General features: G+C 36.2%; 1 protein-coding gene across 12 annotated transcripts; it reads left to right on the forward strand.

The window, feature by feature from the left end:
* Window positions 1-6,367: 6,367 nt before the first annotated feature.
* Window positions 6,368-21,723, forward strand: LOC121263341 (protein CAJ1). Of its 12 annotated transcripts, none has more exons than XR_005940247.1 (8): window positions 6,368-6,526; window positions 6,870-6,962; window positions 9,314-9,344; window positions 11,057-11,093; window positions 11,288-11,364; window positions 19,761-19,946; window positions 20,953-20,979; window positions 21,081-21,219. XR_005940247.1 is itself a non-coding variant. In XM_041166178.1 (8 exons), the coding sequence occupies exons 1-8, from the start codon at window positions 6,461-6,463 to the stop codon at window positions 21,370-21,372; spliced, it is 519 nt and encodes a 172-aa protein (XP_041022112.1). In that variant the 5' UTR covers window positions 6,368-6,460; the 3' UTR covers window positions 21,373-21,723. The 12 variants fall into 12 exon arrangements, 7 of the variants coding, with proteins under 7 accessions (XP_041022112.1, XP_041022113.1, XP_041022116.1 ...); XM_041166178.1 differs by lacking the exon at window positions 19,761-19,946 and adding an exon at window positions 21,318-21,723 and having other exon boundaries at window positions 21,081-21,213; XR_005940250.1 differs by lacking the exon at window positions 11,057-11,093.
* The last annotated feature ends 790 nt before the right edge of the window (window positions 21,724-22,513 follow it).

Here is a 22,513-nt window from a genome sequence, read left to right on the forward strand (position 1 = left end):
TATGGATTGATGAAATGTAGCTGTTTGAATAGTAATTTGATAATATTGTGGTTTTTTTAGGGATTGATTTAATATTGATTACATTGTTTTAAGTTGGGATGAAGGATTTTGGGTGGAGTTCAGATGGTGATGATGTTGAGATACTAACGACTAGAAACTGTCCACAAGTTGTAAATGAAAATATTGAGAATGAAACCGTGGATGATCAATGTGATGTGAATGTGGGAGATGGATTGAATATGGGAGATGGCGTGAATTTAGGAGATGGAGTGAATATGGGAGATGGAGATGGAGTCAATTTCATTTCCACTTCTAGTAGTGAACTTTTTAAACCATTCATTGGGAAGGAATTTGATGAAGTTGAGGATGCCCAAACATTTTACAAGGTATATGCAAGATGAAAATGTCTTGCAATGAGGACAAACCATACGCAATTATCGAGAGGGGACAAAAAATTAATTGGAGTACACTATATTTGTACAATGGAAGGATTTAGACGTGAAAGTCTCAAACAAAAAGAAAGACAAATTCTCGAACCCGCTGAAACAAAGATTGGGTGTAAAGCTGTCATGTGTATAAAAAATGATGGTGAAAGGTGGGTAGTATACAAGTTCGTGCTTCAACACAATCATGAGCTACTCACACCAAGAAGTACCAGTATGCTTCGTGGACATAGAGGAGTGACACGCGTGCAAAAAAACCTCATTCAGACTTTGAATGAGTCTGGTATACCGATAAAGAAGATAATGTCGGTGTTAAACAAAAAAGCATGTGGTGATTTTAACATTGGTTATATTGGAAAGGACATCGAAAATTATTGGGAAAATAAAAAAAGAAAATTGTTTGAATAGGGAGATGCACAAAGGTTGTATGCATACTTTCTTGAACGACAGTGTAAAGAACCTAGGTTTGTGTACTCAATGCAGGTTGATGAGAATGGGTGTATAGGAAGTTATTTTTGGACAGATGCAAGATCAAGGTCTGCATATCAATATTTCAGAGATGTTGTCACATTTGATGCAACGTACCTCACAAATGTTTATAAGATGTCATTTGTACTGTTCTCAAGAGTTAATCATCATCACCAAACCATAATGTTTGGTTGTGCGTTGTTAGTCAATGAGACAGCTGAATCCTATATATGGTTACTGAGAGCATGGCAGGAAGCAATGGTTGGGTGTGTCCCTTCAACCATTATTACTGATAATGACAAAGTTATGCCAAGGCCATTGTAAAGGTACTCCCAAATAAAACTCACCGGCTGTGCTTGTGGATATTTTACAAAAATTTCCAGAATATTTGGCACATGTCTATAACAAGTTTCTAGACTTTCAAAAAGAGTTACATCATTGTATCCATGATATTGTAACATCTGATGAGTTCGAGCAGGAATGGGTTTTAATACTAGTGAAGTATGGTCTAGTAGGTAATGATTGACTCCAAAATCTTTACAACCGACGGGAGAAGTGGGTCCCAACTTACTTGCGAACCACATTCTATGCCACTATGTCAACCACGCAAAGGAGCGAGAGTATGAATAAATTTTTCAAAAATTATGTGCGATTGAGTACGATGGTGAGTGACTTTGTGTATCAGTACGAGAAAGTCTTAGATGCACTCTATTTTAAGGAGAAAGAAATGGATGTGAGAAGGAAATCGACTAAGCCAGTTTTGAAAACATGTTGAGAAATTGAAGAAAATGCGGCCAAAGTGTATACAAGGAAGTCCTTCAATATCTTTCAAGACGAGCTATTCAATTGCGAATGATACAAAGCAACAAAAGTTCAGCAAGAGGGTGAGAGTAAGATGTATGAGGTGGCACCTAAAGGCAAGGACGAATGTATTTATTATGTGATTTTGGACTGTAAAGAAACAAAGGCAATATGTATATGTCATATGTTTGAGTTTCTGGGTATTCTTTGTTGGCATATCCTATGTGTCTTCACAGAGAAATCAAACTTAGATTGTTTGTCATATCAGTATGTTCTAGAACGATGGACTATCAATGCTAAGAGTTGAGCTATCCGTGAAATACCAAATCCCGAGGGGCATGTTTCAACACAAGAAAATCCAATAATGCGAAAAAGCCATTTGATGATGCATTTTTACGATATTGCAGAACTTGGCTCACAATCAAGGTTTAAAATTGACCACCTTTCTCTTGCCTTGGACAATGTACACAATGAGTTGCTTTTGATGGATAGTATTGAAGAACAAAATTTAGAAGGCGGAGACATGTCACGTAACGATTCCTTTGTGTTAAGATCACAAGTAATATAAAATTTCTCACAAACTATACAAAATCCTCAACGGGTGCCAATGAAAGGAGGACCAAAATCTTTGAGAGCAAAAATCCTAAGAGAGACTCAATCGGTGAAGAAAATACGTTGTAGCATTTGTAAGATTGATGGTCATACAAAGAACAAATATCCTTCATTGGGGTATAGTACAAATATCCAAATTTTTGTTTGTGTTTTAATCTAATAACTTCATTTTTATGTTTTTTTTGTCTTTCATGTAGGGATGTTGGAAATGTAAATGACAACATATCACAAAGGGTAGATTTTGAACAAGAAACATGAGGTTGGTGTTTAAGTTGGAGTATGCAACTTTTGTGTATGGAACATGATGATACTCTTATTGTTGGCAGTTATTTGATTTTTTTTAATGTTACAGGAAATGCCTATGGAGATAAAGGCATTGTTTCCATGGAGTCTGTGATCATAATTTGGAGATGTTGAATTTCTGGGCTTAATGTATTTGGAGCATCTAATGTATTTGTATTTTGCCTATTTTGAATATTTGTATTTGTATTTGTATTTGCCGATTAGGCATGTAAAGTCCAAGAACTTAAATTAGGAAGAATGAATGAAGAATCAATTTGTTTCTACTTTTCCTAAGTTATTTGTTGACTTTTCTGTATGGTTATTAATGTGAGGTTGAATCTGTTTTCAAATATACACTCTTTTGGGTGGGAGTTATTATGATAATCTTTCCTATATCATCTTTGGTAGTCCTTTGGAGGAGTTTTTCTTTTTATTCTATGTTCTTCAAAGAAACAATAAAATTGCAAGCACGAGCTTAAATCATGCACTTATGGGGAACGTAAATGTTTGGGCAGCCTCTTCGTGAATATGGCCACAACAGATGATAATCATTAGTTTAACCAAGTATATAATAATCGCTTTATATATATGGCCACAACAGACGCCTATTTGGTTCTTGTACTAAGAACACAATTGTATTAGATATGAAAAACGGTTTGGAGACATTAATAAATCATGTGTGGTGGAGAATGTGGTGGAGAATCATCAATTTGCAAGCCACAATAGTATATGCAACCCATATTTTTTATGGTTTGGAGACATGGGCAACACATTTAGCATACATTCAAAATGACAACGCATTTAGAAACCCACTAACCCTCCTGCCCAAATCCTGTTTGTATGAGTCACTTTTAAAGCTAATTCTTGTTTGTATGATTCAAGTAAAGCTTTAATAGGAACTCCAATTCAGAATTTATATCACAATTTCGTTTATGTAACAAGAACACAATTGTAGGAATCAAGAATAGATACAAAACAATACAAACCCATGACAAGAATAGAACTTTTACTATTCTATGATCTGTATACATGATTATCGTTCAAATAAAAAAAAATCATAGCACAAAGCAAAACAATACAAAACCATGACAACAATAGAACTTTTAATGTTTCCTTGTACTTCTTTTCCATAGTTTTGAATTTTACTTCTTCGGCCATTACACGTTCTTAATCGATCTTGTCACTCCTTCTTTGAGTTAAATCCAATGTCATTTTGCAACAATTATTTTGTTCCATTTTAAAATCAATCCAGTGAAAAACCTGCATTGTTTGTCCATATTATAGTTTTGACAATTGAAAAACCATCTGCCAAACTAGTATCTTTGGCAGAAATCCTTAGTTTTGATGGAATCCCATAGTGGCAAAGTGGTCTATCCAGCCCAGCTTCATCTTTTGCTCTTGAACTCAAAGAACTAGAACTAGAACTAGCATCATTGTTATACTGCATTTTACACGTCAGTTATACTAGCTTTGGTTTCATGGCCATTTATATTGAAATTATGGCCACCATTAAATATATAAAAAAAACACTAAAGTATATAGTAAATGTATTTCAATTCAATTTTAGATAGGATATTTCACATTACAGATGGGCTGATACTACATTACAAATGTTCTTGGTAATGGTGGCAAATACTGAATAAAAGCAACATTTAGATGAATACTCTACTAACTCAATTTTTTCTTCATTAATCATTGTTGCAACAATTTTATACTAACTTCTCAAAACGTAAAAAAAAAAAAAAAAAAAAAAAAAAAAAAAACAATAAGGAAACATTTGTGGGGTTGGACCCCTGCCCTTGCTATGCAAGAATTGAGCATAATAATTCTCAGTGGATAGGATTGAAAGGTGGAGGGGATCAATACATTCTAAAATAAATAAATAAATAAAGCAAGTTGTGGGAAGTAAATATAAGCATATCCCACGTCATTATAAGACAATGACACCTCAAAATATATGCTATCTAACAAAAGGGACATGAGACCAACCTCTAAACAGAGTGGAACATGTAGTTTTACACCTATAATCACATATATTAATACTTCTTCCACCTTTCCTTTTTTCCCAATAGATAGGGTTTCTTCAATTTTATTCTGGCATCACTTTAATACTACAAATTTGCTTGGTGAAGGGCAATCTGTCTGGAAAAAAAGGAGATCAAAGCATGAGCTGGGTTGCAGATCGAAATGTGGAGAAAATTACCTTAATTCTTCGGTGGAGTCGAGGGAGGGTTAGGGTTTTGTGGGAAATCTATTTGTAAAAAAATCCTACAAAAATAAACAACCAAAAATTAGGGATTAGAAAAAATAAAATCCTAATCTACTGTCAAGAGAAGAAAAGATGAAAATCCAAATCCAAATGGCACTACCTCAACGTATTTCTTGCAGGTTTCGTGGCACTACCTCGTTGTCTTTTTTGCAGGTCTCGGAGGTCACTCTCGGGTCAAGAGAGGGCAGGAGAGAGATGGAGATGGAGTGATGGATCCTCGACAGGCAGCGTGAGGGAGGGTGTTCGCCCTTCGGTTCGAGAGAGAAAGAGTGAGAGAGCAAAGAGTAACCTTCAAAATCAGAGATTATGAGAGAGTAAGGTTCTGTCAAGAGAGGGAGGGTTTTCGCCTTTCGGGATCGAGAGAGAGAGAGAGAGAGAGAGAGAGGGAGGAGTGTTTTACTTTTCGCTTTAGAGAAGGATGAAGGGGTTATTCCCTATTTGCGCGCCTCTACCGCAACTTCATGTACCGCACACGTGGCGAGTTGCCATTGGCTTCCGATATATGTAGGTTGTAGGAGACACCTGTAGAAAGATTTTCTCTTTTTCCAAATGATGAAAAGATTAAGGGTGTAACAGGTCCGGTTCAGTCGGGTTATATATATATACATAGTATATATAATATGTTATATATATTATAATATATAATAATATAGTGATAGTATATTATAATATATATTATAATTGTATTATAGACTATAGTGATAATATATAGTTATTTATATATGATTTTAAATTTTAAATTTATTTTAATTAGTAATTTAGCATATAATACAAGATTATTTTATATATAATTATATATATTAGATATCAAAATTATATATAATATAAAAAATCATATAAAAAATATTTTATATAATATAAAAAATTAAAAATATATATTTTTATGAACTGGTCCGGTGTCAGAAAAAGGAAAATCGAAACCGGACCGATTTCGACTAGTTTTGAAAAAGATAGAATCGGTACTAGACCAAACTGATTTAGAACCGGACCGAATTTCCGATTCACCGGTTTTTTCAACCCTAGGAAAGATTATCTCTACATGAATTTGTTTTCTTTGTTGTTCTTGCTAGATCCATTTGGTTAAGACAAAATGCTTGAAGGAATTTTTCTACATCCTGCTGCTGTTTACAATACTGCTATCAATGAATGTATTTGCTGCTATAGTGTCTTTAAAGGCAGCCGATCTATCCTACACAGCCTCACATTCTTCTTTGGGAAGCACCTCCTCCACCACATTGGGTTAAAGCTAATTGCGATGTGACTATAAATATTGTCAACAGAATAATTGGTATTGGCGTAGTTATTAATTCTGGTTATGTTCTTGAGACTTTAACGAGACCTCTCACATTTTGCTTGGAACCATCTATAACTGGCAAGGTCTACTAGAAGCTATTCGTTTTTTTTTTTTTTTTAAATTATGGTTAAAAAATAAAGTCAAAATACAAATAAACTTCTATAATAATTTATTTATAGGAAATTTCTTACGTCATAAAGAGATTCGTAAATAGATTATATATTATTTATCGAATGAAAATATAAAGGCGTCCAGAAACATGAAGACGACACGTCCTTGAGAAGTTTCAGAATGCGGGGCGATGAGGCCAGGACCTTGCTCGGGTTCCCTCCCAATTATCGCCCAACCCTCCCTCAGGTATTTAATCGACATATATATCTAATTCAGACCGAGAAGTTTGGTTCTGCATAACGATTAACGAGGGATTTTTCTGATGATAATTGTTATGATTAAAGTATCACTTTTTACTCAGTTATGGATTCAAGTTTCTATTTTTGGGCTCGACACATTTCGGATTTTGAGTTATAGTTGATACGGTAGCTGAATTACTGAGTTTGGGTTGTAGTTTCTGGTTCATACTGGAGGGCGGTCACATTGAATAGTGATTTTGTGGGATGTACAAATTGTGGTTTTTGGTTCACAGTGTTTTTTTTATTATTTGATTGATTATTAGGCCAATTGGGGTGTGCTATGATTTTAGGTTAAAGCCGCTTACAGAAGGAAGGTATGGGAGTCTCATCCTGACCTTTTTCCTGCTCAAGAAAAGCCTCATGCTGAGTATAAGTTCAAATTGGTAAGGATACAGTGCCTATACATAAGGAAGCTTCGGTATTTGTACTTTTTTCTTGTTTGCGTTGTTAGTTTTATTGTTACATGTATGTAGTAGGCTCTTTTATTGAGATTATTGAACCACGCTTGAAGATATTTAGGTATAGTTTGGGGTATCACTAGGTCACTCGCCTCAAAACTTTCTGTGCAGTACTTAATTTATGCTTGGGATTATCACTTGTGATCAATGAATTGATCAATCCTATATTTAGTACAGGAGAAAAGTGGAATACTGTATGTTTGTGAGTGATAAAAGGATCAACGTAGATTCTCTACACTGAGTTGAGGTTCAATCTTACCTAGTAGGAAAAATCCAGCTCTTGATCAGAGCGTGGTTTCCTGCCTGCCCATTAAATCTTTTAAAGGAAACATTGATGCTGAAAATATTTACAGTCAATGTCCTAAGTAGACACCATGTCACCTTTTTTTCTTTAATAAATAAGATAATATTTATTAAATAAAAAAGGGTTTTACCCAGTAAAACATAAATTTAGCATTCAAAATTTTTTATCTTGCCCATAGCCTTTTCTCTAGCATCAGCTCCTCATTAAAAAAGCCAAACTCCTGCGGGTTGACTCAAGTGGTAAAGGCCTTGAGTGCGTTATAGAAGAAAAGAATATCAAAACAAAAGTCACTCAATTTATACCATTATTATGATATTCCAATCCGGTTGTATACCAGAAAAATAAATGAATTTGGGGTTTGATCTGATAAGGACATAATAATCAGAAACAATATAGAATTCATTTTTCAATTTTTTTAGCTTGCCGTCTCGCTCACTTGTTGAGAATTGAGACTAGGGGTAGAAGAGTAGGAATGAGAAAGCAGTCTTAGGCTACGTTTGGGTAGTAAGAATACTTGAGAAGTGTTGAGAATGTTTGTGAATAGTAGTGAAAAAGTAATAATAGAATAATGAATAGTAAGTAAAAAGTAATGAATAGTAAAAAAGTAGGTGAAAAGTAATAATAAAATAAAGAATAGTAGTGAGAGTACTTGAGGTACTCTTGGTACCCAAACGTAACATTAGAGAAGAAGGCTTTCCCACTTGAGAGATCGAATGAGAACCATATTCGAAAGAGAAGGGTAGAATTCAAAGAAGAAAAGGTCAATAGATTTCGACTAAGATCGAGTCTGGGAGAGGAAGCAGTTAAAGTACGGATCCCGCCGTCTTAAAGCTTATTATAGTCCTCAAGGTAGCTTACTTTATAATGAGTTCTTTCTTTCTTTTTAGTTCTTCCAAGGGTTGGTTCATAGGGGAGAGTAAAGCAAAGGTCTTGACCTGGAAGGATCGAAGAGAGCGCTAGTAGATCGAGCTGTAGGTACTAGTCTGGGGAATACCGGGTAAAAAATATGCTGTGTGCTCGGTCTCCGGGTTTCCTCATCATAAAAAAAAAAAAAAAAAAAAGCCAAATTCCCTGAATACGTGTATCACCATTATAACATGAGGGTTGCTGCTATGTAATTGTTTAATTTGGAACCATATCAGAATAACCTGTTTACTTCCATTAAAAAAAAAAAAATTATTTAACTGCCAGAGTTTGCTAAAATATGGGACAAATAATACTGTTCCCATGAACTTTCACTCTCATCTGACTTATGCCCACAAGCTTTAATTCAATGCAACTTGAACCCTAGTTTGAAGATTCTGGGCCCGTTTGGACACTTAAAATATCTCAAAATATCTATAAATAGTAGTAAAATGGTTTGTGAATAGTAGTGAAATGGTTTGACTTAAGATGTTTTGCTGGGTTTTGGGAAAGGAGAATGAAAAAGTGAATAAAAATAGTATAAAGTTAAAAAATTGTTTGAATATAATTTTGTAATATTATTTTGTTTTGAAATTTGAAAAAGTTGTATTGGTTTTTGTGTTTTGTTTGAAAGTTTTGGAAAGTTGTATTGGGTTTTGTATTTGGATAATGATTAGGTAATGATTAGACGAAAAAGTTGAAGATTTGAAACTAAAAAGTGTTTTGTGTTTAAGTGATGTTTGGGAAAGAAATATTTGAGAATACTTTGTTACACAAACAAGGCTGTTAGTTTGGCCCTTCATGAGAAACTGGAGTTAAAGATCCAGATGGAAAGTTGTGTTAAAAGGCAAATCTACCCGTTATATTGAAACTCCAAAGTGGGTTCTGAACTGCAATCAATTAAAGTTTATGGGTGTAAATAATAAGATTAGAGAGTAATTCATGGGAGGAAAGTGTCGTTTACTGTATGATATATGAATTTCTGAAATCTTGTAGTTTCATTCACATAATATATTACTTTGATCTGTATTCATGGAATAACTTACTTCAATATGTGAATTTGCTGCAGATTTCAGAAGCATACTCTTGCTTGCTGTCCGGTAATTCTTCTTTTATAAGAGAATGAATTAGTACAATAAAGTCATGGTTGGCAAACTCCCAAATGGACTAAAAAGTTACTAGACGAACTTGTCACTCTCAGTTATCAATCTCATAATGTGGGATAATAGTTCAGGATGTTAATGAAAGTTCACTCTAAAATTTTGGAATGAAGCATGTCTGAACACTGGCACTTTATGCTGTTTCTGTTCAGCTGTTGAAATGGCCTTAATTTGATTGAGCTTTTTTTCTTTAATATTTTATGTATTCATTTTATGGTTTGGTTCTTTTTTTTGTCTTTTTTCATTCATCCACCCACGTTTTGAGTTTTCTTTACCTGTAGCTTAGGGCTCGTTTGGACATTTAGAATATCTCAAAATATCTGTGAATAGAAATAAAATGGTTTGAGTTAAGATGTTTTTTTGGGTTTTGGGAAAGGAGAGAGAAAGTTGAATAAAAATATTATAAAGTTAAAAAATTGTTTGAATATAATTTTTGTTTTGAAATTTTAAAAAGTTTTTTTTTTTTTTGGTGCTTTGTTTGGAAGTTTGGGAAAGTTGTAATGATTAGATAATGATTTAATGAAAAAGTTGAAGATTTGAGTTTTCTTTACCTGTAGCTTAGGGCTCGTTTGGACATTTAGAATATCTCAAAATATCTGTGAATTGTAATAAAATGATTTGAGTTAAGATTTTTTTTGGGTTTTGGGAAAGGAGAGAGAAAGTTGAATAAAAATATTATAAATTTAAAAAATTGTTTGAATATAATTTTTGTTTTGAAATTTTAAAAAGTTTTTTTTTTTCGGTGCTTTGTTTGGAAGTTTGGGAAAGTTGTAATGATTAGATAATGATTTGATGAAAAAGTTGGAGATTTGAAATTAAAAATTGTTCTGTGTTTAAGTAATATTTGGGAAAGAATATATGAGAATACCTCAGTGTCCAAACTAGCCCTAGCCTTGCTGAGGTGATACATTCAAGGATTCTGAAAAAAAAGCCATCTGGATATTCTGGGGCCGTGGGACAGCTTGCAGTTGCAAAGGAAGTCCAGTGTGTCAAACAGGAAAATACATTGTAAGAATTAAATATCTTTTCTTCCTTTTGCCTCGTGGATGCTACTGGCATAGCTGACCTGTCAAAGGAAAAGCTATATAATAAAAGTTGTATATCTGTCTGTTCACTTATTTGAGTCAAACTTTCTAACAAGATATCCCAAGTAATCCTTTTTACATTTTCTATTTTTTCTTTTCTGGTTTCTTTGAAAAAATTTCAAGTGATAAATTGATAGTTTGGAATCTATGACAATTTTGGAATATGTTTGTTGGACCAAAGCATTTTTGTTAAGATATTATTCCTATCAAACAAATGGATTCTTCTCAATTAGCCAAATCAGACGAGGGTAAAGAAGTTAAGAAACTTATCTTAAATGTCACATTTTGGAAGGAGATGAAATATTCTAACTTCACTAGCGGTCATTTTGGACCTTTCTGGAATGTGATAGAACACCCCTGCACACATTATTCTAGCATCCTTTCTGCATGGCTGCTTGCTTTCTCAATCCATCATACCACAATCAACCAATTTCATAACGGTGTGAGAACAAATTACCGTATATATTTCATAATTTTTATTATTTTCCCATATTTAGATTTATATTTTTTCTATGCTGTAGCATCCTGAGGTGATTCGTGATCTAAATGAGTGTAATGTTTGACTAGAACCAGAAGATGGTAAAGAATTTCTGTATCAATGCAGGTACTGGCTTCTTATTGTTTTTATCTTATGTCTAACTACATGAGAACTAATTTCAATGCAACTTAGTTGCTTCCTTGGTATTTCATGGTGAAAATATTCATTTTGCTGCAATAAAGCAGTTACAATTGCTTTTTTTAAAAGCTGTTTTACTTTTTTTTTTTTGAAAAAACAATTTTCTGATGTTTTTATGTCAGATTCCTTGACTTTGTCTCCGCCAAAGCTGACTTTGGACTGGATTTGGCTATAGATACCAGAGCAGAGTTTGATCCAGGTGATAAAGCTGAGACAATATACGTAACTTAATTAGTCTAAACTTTTTTGGTTGGCAAAATATCATGGTCAGAAAGTTTTTCTGTTCCCTATTGTCCCATTTGCTGCATGTGGCAATAGCATGGTATAAGCTGCTTAAAGATGCAACGAATTGCCATATGCATACTAAGTCCGCTATGACCATCTTCTGGAGGTGAACATACTTGGTATATCTATGATCAAGTTCACAGTAGAAAGCTTAATTGTCTGTGTCGGAAGTGATGGAATGAATTTGCCTTTGGTCACTACAACTTGCAACTTAGAGTACGCTAGGGCTGCAAACAAACCAACCACCAAGGGGTTGGCCCAAGTGGTGAAGGTCTTGGTCTTGGGGTATCACTCCCTTCAAGGTCTAAGGTTCAATACATCATGGGTGCAAACAATCCTTTGGGGCCACACCTCCTGGTGAAAAGCCAACGATTTAACCAGTTCTGTGTAGGGAAACTTTCGAGGGTAGGGTGCGGTGCATGCGACTGGGGTTTACTCTGCAAGGGTGGGTCCGAAGGACCTTGCCTTGGAGAGGTTCCCCGACATATAAAAAAAAAAAAAAAAAAAAAAACCAAACCGAGTCGAGCCGAATTCAAACAAGGGTACTCGAGCTCGATTAGCATATTTACTTATTCGTACTCGGCTCGAACTCGAATAAGACTTAGGCCCGGTTTGGATAGATAGTTCAAATGAGATGAGATGAGATATTTTAAATAGTAGTGAAATTTTTTGAGTTAGAATGAGATGAGATAGTTTGTAAAAAAAATATATGTTTAGATAGTGAGATGAGATGAGATAGTTTTGACTTTTTGGGATTTGAAAAAGGTGGGGCTCCCATGGTATTTATAGAGTACCCGAATCCTTGAGATTTTGCATTGTTCATGTCAGGTTGTACTGTTCATTTACTGTTTTGAACTATTCACTGTCAGTTTTACAATGTTTATTAAGTAGATGTTTTCAAAACTTAAAGATCAAATACTATGTTTGTATAGGCAAAACTCTGGGACCATACAGCCCAGATGAGATACAGATGAGATGCTTTGCCTATCCAAATCGGACCTTAACATCCTTGTTCGACCTCGGCTCGTTAACCATTAATGTTGTTTGAATTCGGCTCGAGCTCTACTAAAAATAAACAAACGACTCGAACTCGAGTAGCTCGAGCTCGAACTCTTTTTTTTTTTTTTAATTCTAATTCTTATCTTTTGATTAATATAAAAAAAATTAACCATTTAACTATTCAACCAAATTGATTAAAAAAAATTTATGATATAACTTTTTTTTAAAAAAATTAACTTATAAATTAAAGAAAATAATACATAATATAAATTTATTAAAACTAAGCCATTTAATATATAGATAACATAATAAATTAAAAGTTCTAGTTGTATAATATATTATTATTAATATAAGTTATGAATATATTATAGCTTACATTATTAAATATTATATTTATTAATGTATTACAAGCATATGATATAAGTATATAGTTATAACATATAAGTTCATGTACATATATTACACTATAAAAATATAATAATATGCAAATATAAATAATAAGTAATAGTATAATTTACAATATGTGTTATCATTTATCTAGTATAATGAAAACCATATGTGTATAAGGTTAATGATATGATTCCTTAATTAAAAGGTGACACCATCAACTTATGTGATGATGTGTATTATATATACAAATTGTAGTTAATCAATTGTAGTTAATTTGGTAATTGTTTCAAGTAAATGTGTATTCACTCGTTCATTTATTACTATATCAATAGACTATAATCTATGTAACAATTAGAAAAGTAATATATAACATTAATGTTATATTACATAATACATAATTATCCTAAAACACTTTGGGAACATAATAAATATATTAAATAAGGTAAAATATATATATTAATAATATATAATTAAGTATATAAATACAACTAATATGTAATAATTATAACACGTACATATACAACACATTACGAGCTTGAAAATGAGCTCAAACAAGTCGAGCTTATGTGAGCTTTGTTCACAAACCTAAATTGAGTCGAACCGAGTTTATACGAGTTTTGCTCATTTAATATTCGAGCCAATATTAGTGTTTTTTTTTTTTTTATACGTAAGAGATAAATTTTATTAATATGAATGAAATAGGCCTAAACCATGTACATAGGAAGTATACCACAGGACACTTAAATACATTCTAAGAGCGATGAACTAAAGACAAGAAGTCATGAATATTATCCCCAATTAAAACAATAGTAGAAAACCAAAGCAATAAGGTATTTAGAAAGAAATTCTTCAGCTCCACCACTGTGCGTTCCTTGTCTTCAAAACAACGCGCATTCCTTTCCATCCAAATGCACCATATGATACACAACGGAATCATCTTCCAAACTGCTACCACTTGATGACAGCCCTGCAATTTGCTCCAACAACCCATCAAATCCACCACCCTCAAAGGCATTACCCAAGCGACGCCAACCCTCCGAAATATCTCATCCCACAACACCCTCGCTACTTCACAATGTAATAATAGGTGATCCACCGATTCTCCATGCTTTTTGCACATGTAGCACCAATCCATCACTACACATCCTCTCTTCCTCAAATTGTTTGTGGTCAAGATCTTCCCAAGAGCAGCATTCCAAACAAAGAAAGCAACTTTGGAAGGCACACGAGACCTCCAAATGTTCTTCCAAGGGAATGGAGTATGGTCCCGTGTTATCAAAAGTTTATAATACACCTTAACAATACATAACTTATGCTCCCTAGACCTCCACTTCAAGCTATCGTGCTGTGCCCTTGTAGTCCCCGAGAAATGTAATAGGCTGAAAAAGTCAGTAACCATATCTAGTTCCCAATTGTGAAAATCCCTATTAAACAGAATATTCTACTGATACAAACCATGAGAGAATATCCACACATCAGCTACTGAAACCTCCCTATTAGCTGCAATATGATATAAAGCCGGAAAAACCCTTTCCAATGCATGATCTCCACACCACACATCCCGCCAAAAACTGATTCGGTTGCCCTCACCGGCTACAAAGCGAATATGATTTTCAAAACATATCCACCTCTTCCTTATGTACTTCCATAACCCCACTCCATAACCCCCTCTCACTTCATTGGAACACCATCCGTCCAAGCAACACCATATCTCGCATCTATAGTTTCCTTCTACAATGCTCCCCCCTCCCGATGATATCTCCAAAGCCATTTCCCCAATAGTGCTTTATTAAAGGTTCTCAAATTACAAACACCCAAACCACTATTCACAATTGGGGCACATACCGTCTTCCAACTAACCAGGTGAAATTTCTTCTCCTCCCCTATGCCTCCCCATAAGAATGCCCTAAAAAGTTTTTCAATCTTATTCACCACCCCTGCAAGCATAGGAAAAAGAGATAATAAATACGTGGGAAGGTTAGTGAGTGTACTCTTGATAAGAGTGAGACGCTCCCCTTTTGATAAATACACCCTTTTTCATCCCGCCAACATTTTCTCTATCTTCTCCACCACCCCATCCCATATAGCCCTACTCTTGAAAGATGCACCTAACGGAAGACCCAAATATTTCAATGGTAGTGAGGACACCCTGCAATTCAAAAGGCTTGCTAGACTGCGGATATTAGGAACCTCACCCACCGGTACCATCTCAGATTTGCTAAGGTTCAACTTAAGCCCTGACACTGTTTCGAAACAAAGTAACAATGCTCGTAGAGTTTGGACCTGACTGCTATCCGCTTCACAAAATATCAGAGTGACATCTGCAAAAAGAAGATGTGAGATGAAAAATGGGCCACCAGAGCCATTTCCCACCTTAAGCCCCGATAAAAAACCTCCATCAACAGTAGCCTGCACCATCCTACTCAATGCCTCCATAACGATAACAAAATGAAGAGGAGATAACGGATCTCCTTGTCGCAAACCCCTCGAGCTATCAAAAAAACCAGCAGGGGTACCATTAACTAGAACTGAAAATCGGGCAGTTGAAATACAATGACTCATCCAAGAAATCCACCTATTTCCAAAGCCACACCTCTCAAGCATGTACAAGAGGAATTCCCAATTCACATGATCATAAGCCTTCTTCATGTCCAACTTGCAGAGAATCCCTTGGCTTCCCACCCTCAATCTAGCATCGAGGCTCTCATTTGCTATGAGCACCGAATCAATAATATGTCTCCCACGAATAAAAGCATTCTGAGGCTTGGATATAATATTTTCCAACACTGGACTTAGCCGGTTAGCAAGAACTTTCGAAATAATCTTATAAACACTACTAACCAAACTTATAGGACGAAAATCCTCAATACTTGAGGCCTCGTGTTTCTTGGGGATGAGAGCAATAAATGTCGCATTTAAGGATTTTTCAAACTTCTGAAAAGCGTGGAATTCACTGCATACCTGCAAGACATCACCTTTCACTACATCCCAACAAGTTTGGGAAAAACCCATTGAGAAACCATCCGGGCCTGGCGCTTTGTCCTTAGCCATACCAGAGATGACCTTGAAAATCTTTTCTTCATCAAACGGTCTCTCCAATACACTCACAAATTGCGGATCAATTGCCTCAAAAGACAAAGCATCAAGCTTCGGCCTCCAATTTGCCGATTCGGTGAGAAGAGTCTCATAATAATGTGCAACATGATTTTCTAATTCCTGAGGAGAGGATAACACCTGAGTACCAGAATGAAGTGACTCAATAGCATTGTTACGACGATGTGAATTAGCCACTTTGTGAAAAAACTTTGTATACCTATCACCCTCTTTTAACCATAGAGCCCTAGATTTTTGCCGCCACGATATCTCCTCTGACAACAATACCCTCTCCAACTCTGCCACAACCGTGCTCTTCCTCAATTATACCTCCTCCGCGACATCTCCCAATAATTCCCTACCCTCTATATCCTGCAATTCCACCAACAAAGTGGACTTCTGATTGTCTGTGTGACCAAAAACTTTCAAATTTTATTTTTTCAGATCTAGTTTTAGAGCCTTAAGCTTACCTGCTAAAATGAAACTTGGAGTGCCACTAAACTGATACGATGCCCACCAATCACTCACCGTCTTTACAAACCCATTCGCTATCAGCCACATGTTCTCAAACTTGAAGTACCGGCGGCCCCTGTGAATGCCCCCACAATCTAAAAGAATGGGAAAATGATCTGAACTGACTCGAGGTAACCTTTTTTGACTTACTTCTGGATAGTGGGCTTCCCATGACGGAGAGACAAGGAATCTATCCAACTTCGACCAAGTCCGGCCATTAGACCATGTGTACTCACCCCCCACCAAGGGAAGGTCCATAAGGTCCAGATCAAAAATGAACTCAGAGAATTCTTCCATAGCCCTAGTATGCCGATGATGCCCTGAACGTTCACTAGGAAAACGAGTACAGTTGAAATCACCACCCATACACCACGGAACATCCCATAAAGAGTAAATACCCGCCAATTCCTCCCACAACCTTCGCCTTTCACTGTCCATATTTGGACCATAACACCCTACAAAAGCCCATTCCCATCCATCATTCACATCTTTGAATAAAATCGAAACTGAGAACTCACCAACACACTCCTCGATCGCCTCAACCACTCTTTTATCCCACATTAATAACACTCCACCCGAGGCTCCCAGTGAGACCAAATAAGACCAACCCACATGTGAGCATCCCCATAAACTACGCACAATGTTTCTATCAATGAGGCTCAACTTTGTTTCTTGTAAACATACCACATCACCCTTCCACATCCTCAATAAAGATTTGATACGAAGGCGTTTATTACTATCATTGAGTCCCCGTATATTCCAAGATAAAATCTTAAGCTTCATAAAAAACTTAACTTGCCCCTCCCTTTCGGTCTATCCCTACCGCTACTCCCTTCCTTAACATCATAATTAATGGAACACGTTAAACGTTTAAGTTCCCTATCCTGTTTTGTTGCTGATTTCGAACGGCTAGCTTCAATAGCCACTACAAGGGCCATAAATTGCTCTTCATAACCTCTAAAAGAAACCCCAAAAATATCTTGAAGCTCCTCTACCTTCTTAAAAATCCAATTAGACAAGCAACTCCCATAATTAGAACTGGGAGGAAGTGTACAAAGAGGAGTCGTTGCCCCCTCCTCGCCTACACTGTCCTTGGAAAACAAAGACAGTTCCGAGCCCCCCACTGAAATCACTGAAATTGGTTTATCACTTGAAACCAACTTTTCAATGACAATATCTTCCCCAACTTTATTCCCTTTACAAACATCCATTTCCAATGTTGTAACCCCAGAGTCATCTCTCGATAACCCAAGATCCGTCATCACAGGCAGCACCTGCATGGCATCTTGGCCTACACTCTCCACGAACGACTCCGTCTGCCTACCCCCAGCTCCACCTCAAGAGACGACGACGTTACAACCTCACTCACAGTCTCCATCGCTCCCAGCTCCATCTCTAGCTCACCATCTTCCATCCCCTCCCGTCGGAATAACTCAACCGACCCACCCAAGTGATCGACAGAGGCCGGCGAAAATTTCTGTGCCGGTGGAGGTGTCGGCAAGCCACATATCGACACCCCAGGAAGCAGACTCGGTTCCTGACCCGATATTTTGGAGGGAGCCCGAGTTATAACCCTCCAGGCCTTTGTTTGGCCTGTGACCCGGCCCATCCCGACGCCCCTCATTCCCGAATTACACGGCCCACTCTTAGGGCCCGTTACTAAGCCCATATCAAACTTCATCTCTGCCTTACCCTTGACGCATCGTTTCATATAACTGATTTCCTCTAACGCTTCTCCCACTTTTTCCTCTAAGCGAACCAGAATCCTTAGAAAAGTTTCCTCATTAAGCCCCAACACGTCTCTGCACAGCTTCTGGTATGGGCGCGACTGACTATGCACGTCTTCTCCCTCGCGTCTCTGCATAGCTTCTGGAATGGGCGCGTCTGACTCCGCAGCACTAACAGCTCGATTCACTGCCTGCTTCTGAAGCACCTCACTGTAAGACCTTGCACCTCTTGTCGTCAACGATGGAGCAACACCACCATCTCCTCTGATCATCTTCAAGTTACCTGCCTGAGCAACAGGAACTACTTTGGTCCTGCACGAAACAGAGGATGCATGGAGCTCCATTAATGTCTCTCCAAAGTTTTTCCACCCCTCCCCCTTCCTCCCTTCCGGCACAACAATCAAACCTCTCCTCTTATCCCGACCAAACTCCGACAGAGACAGGAAACTACCATTATGATTATGTCCCTTCCGCACCATTAACATCGTGTCTCCTTTTCTACGAGTTCTTAAAAACTCATGAGCACCCCTAAACACTGCACATTCCCTCACCATAGAACCCAGCCACCCCATAGCATCATTATCTAAAGCTATGTATTTCACTACACGGTGACTACTTTCTATGATTTTCCACCACCTATCATTTTCCCTCCTGAACTCGAAAAGTTTCTGGTCAATGAAAACCTCATTGCATCTCCCTATCTAATCCAACCCACAACGAAAACCCAAAGCTTCACACGATACGTTAATCTTAACACAGAGCAAAAGCCATTAATGAATCCCCAATAGCAGCAAGAAAAACCAAAAGAAAAAGAGGAAACGGAAAAATTGTACGGAGAGAAAATATTTAGGAGAGAGAAACACAAGGGAGCCCTTAGTTCACATTCTATTCACTATCAATCAATAGATGAGATTTGTATTGGGAAGAACAGAGTGGTGCCTGCTCAGAAGATACAAAGTCACGGGAAAGATTATCATAAGATGTTTATATGAGCCGAGCTAATATTAGTGTTTATGAACATCTCGTTTATTAAATTAACCGAATTCGAACCAAGTATATACGAGTCGAGCTCGAACTGTTCACGAGCTGCTCTGTCCTTTGCAGCCCTAGAGTACACCATCTATGAAGGAAGCCTAATTAGCTGACCTCCTGTAAAAGTACCATTGCGGAAAGCATAATAGAAGCATGTGGCAGTACATCTTGCAGGAGGTCACATCACCTTAGATCAGTATATATTTTTTGAATCATTCACATTTAGGAGATCCTTTACAATGAGAGGGAGCAATTCTATGGTGATTTTTTTCTTTATGAATAAGATAAAATTTTATTAATAATGGAAAGGGATGTTATCCCTGCTCACAGGAAGTATACATGAATCCGCTCAACAAAGACAAGGGAAAAGAGCTACAAATTCCTGAAAATTAAGAATAGAAAAAGTAGCACCATAATGGGACTTTGTCCAATGATACAAGGTGTAAACGAACAAAAGACTAACTTCGACGGTGATCTTTTGCATTTCTCAAAACTACGCTGGTTCTCTCTCTCCATAGACACCATAGTAGGCACAATGTGACCATCTTACGCACAGGTATGCTTGATGGTGGTGGAACTGCCATTCCAACATGTCAATAGCTTCACCACCCGAGAAGGCATTACCCTATTAACCCCAAATAGCCAAAGAATATGCTTTATAGGGTGCTACCAATTTCATGATGCAAAAGAAATGGTCCACCAGTTAACTGTTATGATGCCACATCTCTTCACTTTGTCCATGGTAAGATTTTTCCCAAGTTCTGCTTTCCATGTGATGAAAGCCACTCTGGGAGGAGCCCTATTTCTCCATATTAGCTTCTAGGGGAAACTAGTCTTGACGTGATTACGTAGCATGTTGTAGTACGATTTTACTTCAAACTTGCCGATCCAAATCATTTTATCATCCCATTTTGTGCCACCCTACATGAATACAACCTGTTAAAGAAAGATGAAAAGAGATCCACCTCTCAATCATTTGCCTCCCTACATGACTACAACCTTTGTGCTAGCAATTCTATATGGCATCATTTGGATGTTGAGATGAGAAATTTGTGAATAGTAGTGAAATGGTTTGTGAATAATAGCGAAATGGTATGAGTTATAAGATGTTTTATGGGTTTTATGAAAGGAGAGAAAAAAAATTTGAATAAAAATATTATAAAGTTAAAATATTGTTAGAATATAATTTTTTAATATTATTTTTGTTTGGGATTTGAAAAAGTTGAATTTTTTTTGTCTTGTGTTTTGTTTGAAAGTTTGGGAAAGTTTGGGAAAGTTTTAATGATTAAATAAAAAAATTGAAGATTTGAAATTAAAAAATGTATGTCTTTGTGGTGTTTGGATGTTGATATGGGATGGGATGGGATGGGATGAGATAGGACTTTATTTTTAGTAGTGGAGTCTAATGGTTAACATATATGGTTATAGCTCTGTTTTCCATAAAACTCTGGTATGTTAGTGATCTCAAGTCCAATTGTCTTAAAGAAGTTGTGAGGTTGTATATAATCATATGATATATCTGAGTAAGTGACAGTACTTCGTCTAATCAAAATCCGCAAGTTAATTTGGCTGAGTTTGCAAACCATGATAGGAAAGCTGATTGCCTTATTGGAAGGAATATAAAGTGGACATACACTTGGGAGGTTATGGAGATGATGATTGGAAAAGAATAAAAAAAAGACTGCATTAGTAATAGTAATAACTGATTTGACATGCTAGCTAAACATTTCATGTGATGCCTGCCACAGGTGCAAGAGGAGAAGGTTCAGCTAGTGGTAAATTTCTCAAAATATTCTTCTATTCCTCCTGTTCGTTTCTTCTTTCAATTTCACTGGTCTTATTAATTATCCTCTGAGTCGACATCTATCTTGATCAGTCACAAATGCACGAGTTGTCAGAACCGGAGTTCCAAGGGCACAGGGGGGAAGAGGAAATCCTGCTCTGATTGGAGTCCCTTTTCTCTTTATTATTCTGGGAACAATTGGACTCGGGGGACTAAATGCTGCAAGGTGATACAGTTTCACTTCTGAGGATAATCATTTTATGTTTAACAAAACATTATTTCAGAGGAATTAAATGGTTATATCGTTTCTTTTCATTATTTGCTTCTCAGGGCTTATAAAAAGCAAAAGGAGGAATATCCTTCTCACAATCCTTTTCTTCCTTGATCCCCAGCCTCAGAATGGAATCATGCTGCTTTCTGTTTTCTGTAAGATCAATGAATTCTCTGTGGGTTGGTGTTGTCCAGTTCATAAAACCCAAAGGAAACATAAGGACATATTTAAAAGAGAAATGATGTTCATCCTTGATTTTATCACCTGCAATCACATTGTATTTGGGACGCATTATCAACAGTTTTATATGTCAACTAATTAAATAAACAGCCGCTTAAAAATGTGCCGCCTCAGCAAGTGACTCGGGATGACAAAATCAAGGATGAAGAGTAACATTACTCAATTCAAAATGTTATACTAGAGCTCACCAAAAATTACATCCGAAATGGAAGATATTGATAACAAGTCTCATTTTGTTTTCTTTTTATTACCAAACTACTGAATCTAATCTCTCCTGAAACAAATTTTAAAAATGTGGGTCACTCTACATGTTGAGATTTGACCACCAATTGAAAAGGAATCGAACAGGGAAAAAGAGAGAAAGAAAGTGGCAAGTATTCCCTTCGTTCACTACCTCTGTAGATGTGAAACCACAAGTAACTAGGGAAAAAATGTGTGGTGTTTGAATCTAGGACCTGTAGTTTTTTAATACAAGGGCTCGTTTAAATAATGAAATGAGATGAGATGATTTTAAATGAGTTGAATAAAATATTGTTATTTAATATTATTACTGTTTTAGAATTTGAAAAAAATAGAATTGTTTATTATATTTTATATGAGAATTTGAAAAAATTATAATGATGAGATAGGTTGAGTGTTTCTTTATAAAAACGGGGCTAAAACTCTAAAACCTGATACAAATCCAATATGAAGTTAGTAGGTTAGGGTTGAGGGATTTATCGTGTTTAATAAATGGATCGGATTAAGATTGACTAACACCACTCGAAGTGGATTTGACACGACTCGAACACATATGCACCAACTTTCAAAGTCAATTTTTTGTCAAAATCACAAATGGGTCATGAATTAACAGATTGGGATTGAAGGATTTATATATATTTTTTAAGTAAATAAGTTAATGAGGTTTGACTCATATTCAGTAGGAATTCGATTAAGACAATCTGAAACGACAAAACGAATTGTCACTCATATTCAGTAGGTTTGCATTTTTGCTGATGTGTTTATGAGAATCTGA

This window comes from Juglans microcarpa x Juglans regia, chromosome 4S (assembly GCF_004785595.1).
Source record: "Juglans microcarpa x Juglans regia isolate MS1-56 chromosome 4S, Jm3101_v1.0, whole genome shotgun sequence".
Lineage (NCBI taxonomy): Eukaryota > Viridiplantae > Streptophyta > Magnoliopsida > Fagales > Juglandaceae > Juglans > Juglans microcarpa x Juglans regia.

Coding starts and splice junctions, on each gene's coding strand:
- LOC121263341 (XM_041166178.1), top strand. CDS start 6,461: ATGCGGGGCGATGAGGCCAGGACCTTGCTCGGGTTCCCTCCCAATTAT. Junction 6,963..9,313: donor CTGAGTATAAGTTCAAATTG/GTAAGGATACAG, acceptor AATTTGCTGCAG/ATTTCAGAAGCATACTCTTG. Junction 9,345..11,056: donor ATACTCTTGCTTGCTGTCCG/GTAATTCTTCTT, acceptor ATGTTTGACTAG/AACCAGAAGATGGTAAAGAA.